This window comes from Morone saxatilis, unplaced genomic scaffold (assembly GCF_004916995.1).
Source record: "Morone saxatilis isolate NCDOM2014 unplaced genomic scaffold, NCSU_SB_2.0 Contig14, whole genome shotgun sequence".
Classification (NCBI taxonomy): domain Eukaryota; kingdom Metazoa; phylum Chordata; class Actinopteri; family Moronidae; genus Morone; species Morone saxatilis.
In genome coordinates, this window is record NW_023339696.1 from 4703459 (window position 1) to 4708220 (window position 4762).

The window sequence follows — 4762 nt, forward strand, 5'->3', positions numbered from 1 at the left end:
TCCTGTTTATGCCATTTGTTTGCCATATGGGTGTGTGAGAACATTTAGCATTCAGTGCTGATTTCACAGCTACAGCTGTTTTAAAGGCTAGACCAAGAATAGTGCAGCAGGGGTGTGCGTGTTCAACGGATATATTGTCCTTATTTGTTTTAGGAGATTAACACGAAAAGAGGATTTCAGTTGTGATTTAAATATGACATATTAGATTGTTAATACCAATGCATTGATGCATAAGCAGCCTTTTACTTTATTTTAGCAGTTCAAGAGGTTTTAATTTATCCTGCTTGATATACCATTAGCCAGAGGTAGATGTAACTAAGTATATTTACTCAAGTACTGAGTAATTAAATTTGTAACTTTATACTTTTACTGAACTACATCTTTAGTTATTCCTTACCTTTAAGACATATACAATTTTTCATACCCTTCCTGTCCAGTGAAAACCATGTATCTCCAAATGTGTTGGTTCTGACTGTGAATTTTTACTGATAAACTGAAGGATTAAGTGTTCCCTCTCTTGAGAACATTCCCCTACATCTTCAGTTAAATAAACTATTTAAAAACCCTCTTGGATTAAAGACAAAGCTGAAAGCAGAGCTGTTTTTTTGAGTTCATAAGCAGACTTTTTAGAGATACGTGGCTCTCACAGGACAGCAACGTCACAAACACTAATTTTATAGAATATGATGATTTGCTGTAGATTTAACTACCCAACAGTATGTAAAGTAGTTAAAATGAGTAAAATGCAACATACACATTATAGCAAGAGTGATAATCCAGAAACATTACATATAATAGAAAAACACTGACAGGGACCATTTAACTATGAGTACTTTTACTACTTTAAGTACATTTTGCTGATAATACTGTGGTATTACTAAAGGAGCTTCTTCCATCACTGCCATTAGCTACTTTATTCCAAAAGTTCCCAATCTAGAAGGACAGGCCCTTCCAAAGGGTCACAAGGTAGATCTGAGGGTAGTGAAATGATTAATGGGAGAGGAAAGAAGAAAAAAACATTCAGCTGTAAAAATGTTTGTTAATTTTTTATAATTAGGCTTTTTTACTTTTACTGTTTAAATGAAACCATATGAGAGTCCTAGAGAGAAATTGTCTCTTTGGTGGAACAGCTAACAACCCATAGACAGCTGAATCATGATGAGGGACCTCAAATTACACAATCCCAAACCAAAAAGATTCAGAACCACTGGTTTATTCTCTCCAAATCTGTTTTATCTTATGCTTATGTGTGTCCTAAATGTGAAATATGAATATGCAAAGTAACTATAGTAACTATGTTTGTCAAATACATGTTGCAGGGTAAAAAATACAATATCTATGTACCTTAACAGTGGTTTTAAATACTGGAGTAAATTTATTTAGTTGTTGTCCACCACTGGCCTGTTGAGGGGTTAAATGAGGACACATATTACTGGAGGTACGTGAGCACTGCTGATTTCAGTGTGTGTAATCAAGATCTGGTTTCATGTAATCTCAGGAGGAATCTGAGCAATGCACAGCTGTGTGTCAGTGTCCTCGCTGCTGCAGACAGTCATACAAACAAAGACAGGTCAGCACAAGATGTCAGCATGGCACGGTTCTAAAAAGACCATCATGTTAGATGCTTGTTTTTCTATGTAGCCACAAGGCCACAAATGTGCACAATTAAAGTTATCCTGAGGTTAAATCCTTGAAGTCTGTCCCCGAAATGAGACAAGGCACCAGAATTGACCCAGACAGTGAAATTACACCCCATATAATACTGTCAGGACCTGTCCAGAATCTAAATATCCAGTCAAAAACAGCAACAAGAAGAGCAGAAGGGGAAAAAGGGAGGACATACAAATCATAAATTAAAGGAGTTCAAAGAATTGGTTTTGGAAATCTAACAGTATGCTTAAACAGCAGGGCTAGGGTGCATCACATACTGTAATTCAGTATCAACTTTACTAGCAATGGTCCCTTTCTAATAAACTAATAAAATACGGAAGAATAAAATAATTATTTAAAAGATTACAAAAACACCCTTCTAGTGGCGAGTAGTGTTTCAATTAAAATGAAATGACATGTTCCACTCTGCTCCACTTTCCGCCACTTTATTGGCAAACCACCCACTTGTTTTGGTAAAAATATCTTCCCACATTTCAAATTACCCTTCTGCAAACCCTTCAAACACACTGGATTTGTTTCTAAACGTTGCTTTCTTTACGTAGGAAATCACTGCGGCTTGTAATAAAAGAGAGAGCCCTCGGATTAAAATCATGTCACATAATGTGGGATGGTGGTTTTCTCCGCTTCAGTTTGTGTTACATGATGGTTTTCTCTGCCGCATCCACTGTAAAAGTGTGTGGGTGCGCTGTAAAACTCTGACCTCTCCAGGCTGCCAGCTGGCACTACATTCCTAAGATTTCAATAAACTTTTTATTATTAACACTGAATCTCACAGCAAGTAAATAGGTTAGTGACTTTAATCTGCAGCTAAATCCCATCAAGCTTTGTCTTACTTTAGTGCTTAAGCATGCACTTTTACCACTTTCCTTTCATCTTTACACAAGATGTAGAGGAGGAAACTGAGATGGCAATGCGAGCAATGATTCACAAGGACAATCTGGTTTCTCAGCAGCAGCTAAAATGACCTAAACAAGGTGTAAAATATTTTTCATTGAAACAGACTTCTAGTGCAGCTGTGAGTCACCCACATTTGTTTTCTCATCACCTATCCTTCAAAACAAATAACCACCTTTTGGAAGCAAACTCTGCATCTTCTCTCTTTGTGTGTCTACTTGCGTGAGTGTGTGTCCATTGATGCAAACATACGTATAAAATCAGCTTTGGCATACATGATTTTTGTGGAGGTGTGTATCTCTGCATCTGTGTGGGTGTGTGATACATGATTCCCTAACCAATCACATACCCAATGTCATAGTGAGGGCCACATTTATAAAGCGAGAGTGTATCTATGTATATATGTGTAAGAGAAAGAGAGGAGGGACAGAGCTGTTAAAGTCTCCGGGTCCTGCTTGCTGCCTCATACTGCAGACGTTGAAGAAAGAAGCTGAAATATGAAGACTTTGGCCATCCTGGTTCTCTGCTCTCTGGCAGTCATCTGTCTGACCTCAGGTAAGAGCCACAAAATCTCTTTTTTTGAACTGCTGTATATTAGTGCATAATTTCAAGTAGCCTATGCAAACAAAGTTTAAAAGCTACTGCTACAAAAGATCTGGAGAAAATAACTTATTTAGTTTTTACTGACTTTTACTGATTAAAATATTTTTATTTGATTTATTATTCATATTTTTTCCCTTATGTTTGACAGATGCCTCTGCTGGCTCCCAGCCTGCCAGTGACAACCCTGCTCAGGAGGGTAAGATCATTTTTGACTGTATCATCAATATTACATTGATTTGTAACATATTTGAGTCAGTTTGATTCAAACATGAAAGTCAAACTCAATGAATCAACAGTTTGGCTACAAAACTAATAAACTGGTTATCAGTTTGACATTTTATGTAATACTAGTCTGATTTGTTAGATATATTTGGAATAATGGTAATTAAAACTCATCTGCACACTGCATGAATATTGATCCATATTTTACTTGCAACATCTGGAGAAAAACATTTCTGTTATTTGCTATTTATAAGTCAAAGCTTCTACATACATTTAATTTTGGTTCATGGATAGACATCTTATATATTTTATACAATAAGATGAAGTTGTGTTGAATGTGCAGGCTTGTTTGTGGAGAGGGAGCAGGCCTCCACCGTGGTGAGACAGAAGAGAGCTGCTGGAGACTTATCCCTGGCACAGCTGGAGAGGTATTTCACACCTCATCTACTTTCACATGATAGGAAGAATATATACAAAGCAGTAGGCAAGCAAGCTCTCACATCAAATCCAATATGCCAAAAATTAGATCAGTGATTCCCAACCTGGGGTACTACTCTTTTGACTGGAACTGACTGGAAGAGTGGCACTGATTTCTGGTGGCATGAAGAATGCAACCCAGGACCCCAGTGTTCAGAAATATACAGATACACTAGATGGAAATAGCATTTATAGCACACGCAATAAAACTGCACGGTTTTAACTGCATGGGATTAGCATAGCGTGTAAAGGGGAGACTCGTGGGTGCCCATAGAACGCATTTTCATTCAGATATTTTGCGGTCAGAAATAGCCATGCCAGTTTGTCCATCGCCAAAATCTAGTATCTTCACTCGTTCTCTTTGAAAGGGAGCCTCTGAAAGACAGTCTGAGTGGTAGAGGGAAGGATAATGGGGTGGCACTATATAATTTAGCATATTGAGTCAGCTGTAGAACAAAATAGCAAATAGTAACATAATGAACAAAAAAGTTCATTAAACATGTATAAAGGATTAAAACATCCAGCTTGTACCACATGTAGTACTAAGGTAAAGTTAAACTAACCAAAACACTGACAGCTGAACTGTATGAAAAGATATTCTAATGATGTCCCATTGACTTATCAGAATCAGAATCAGAATCAGAAATACTTTAATAATCCCCGTGGGGAAATTACTTGAAAGGTGGGTACAAGAAACAGGAAAAACAAGAGGAGAGGGGAGGGGAAAAAAGCCGCTCCCAAACTCTGCTCCATTTTGAACATGACAAAAGGGATATTTGAGTTTCATCTGACATGAACGTGTGGGGAGGGCTAACGTGCTGAAGTACCATAGGAATGAACATCTATTAGTAATAGTTTGGCCCTGCCTATCATCTTGCAATCATCGTCTCGTGCT

At 37.5% G+C, this 4762-nt stretch overlaps 1 protein-coding gene across 1 annotated transcript in view; it reads left to right on the forward strand.

The window, feature by feature from the left end:
- The first annotated feature begins 2981 nt into the window (after window positions 1–2981).
- The window catches only part of bglap (bone gamma-carboxyglutamate (gla) protein), a 2186-nt gene continuing 405 nt past the window's right edge, over window positions 2982–4762 (forward strand). Inside the window, exons 1-3 of the mRNA XM_035655403.1 lie at window positions 2982–3120; window positions 3317–3364; window positions 3734–3818. Of these exons, the coding sequence (XP_035511296.1) occupies window positions 3063–3120; window positions 3317–3364; window positions 3734–3818 (191 nt within the window). The 5' untranslated portion in view covers window positions 2982–3062. The remainder of the gene's footprint in view (window positions 3121–3316; window positions 3365–3733; window positions 3819–4762) is intronic.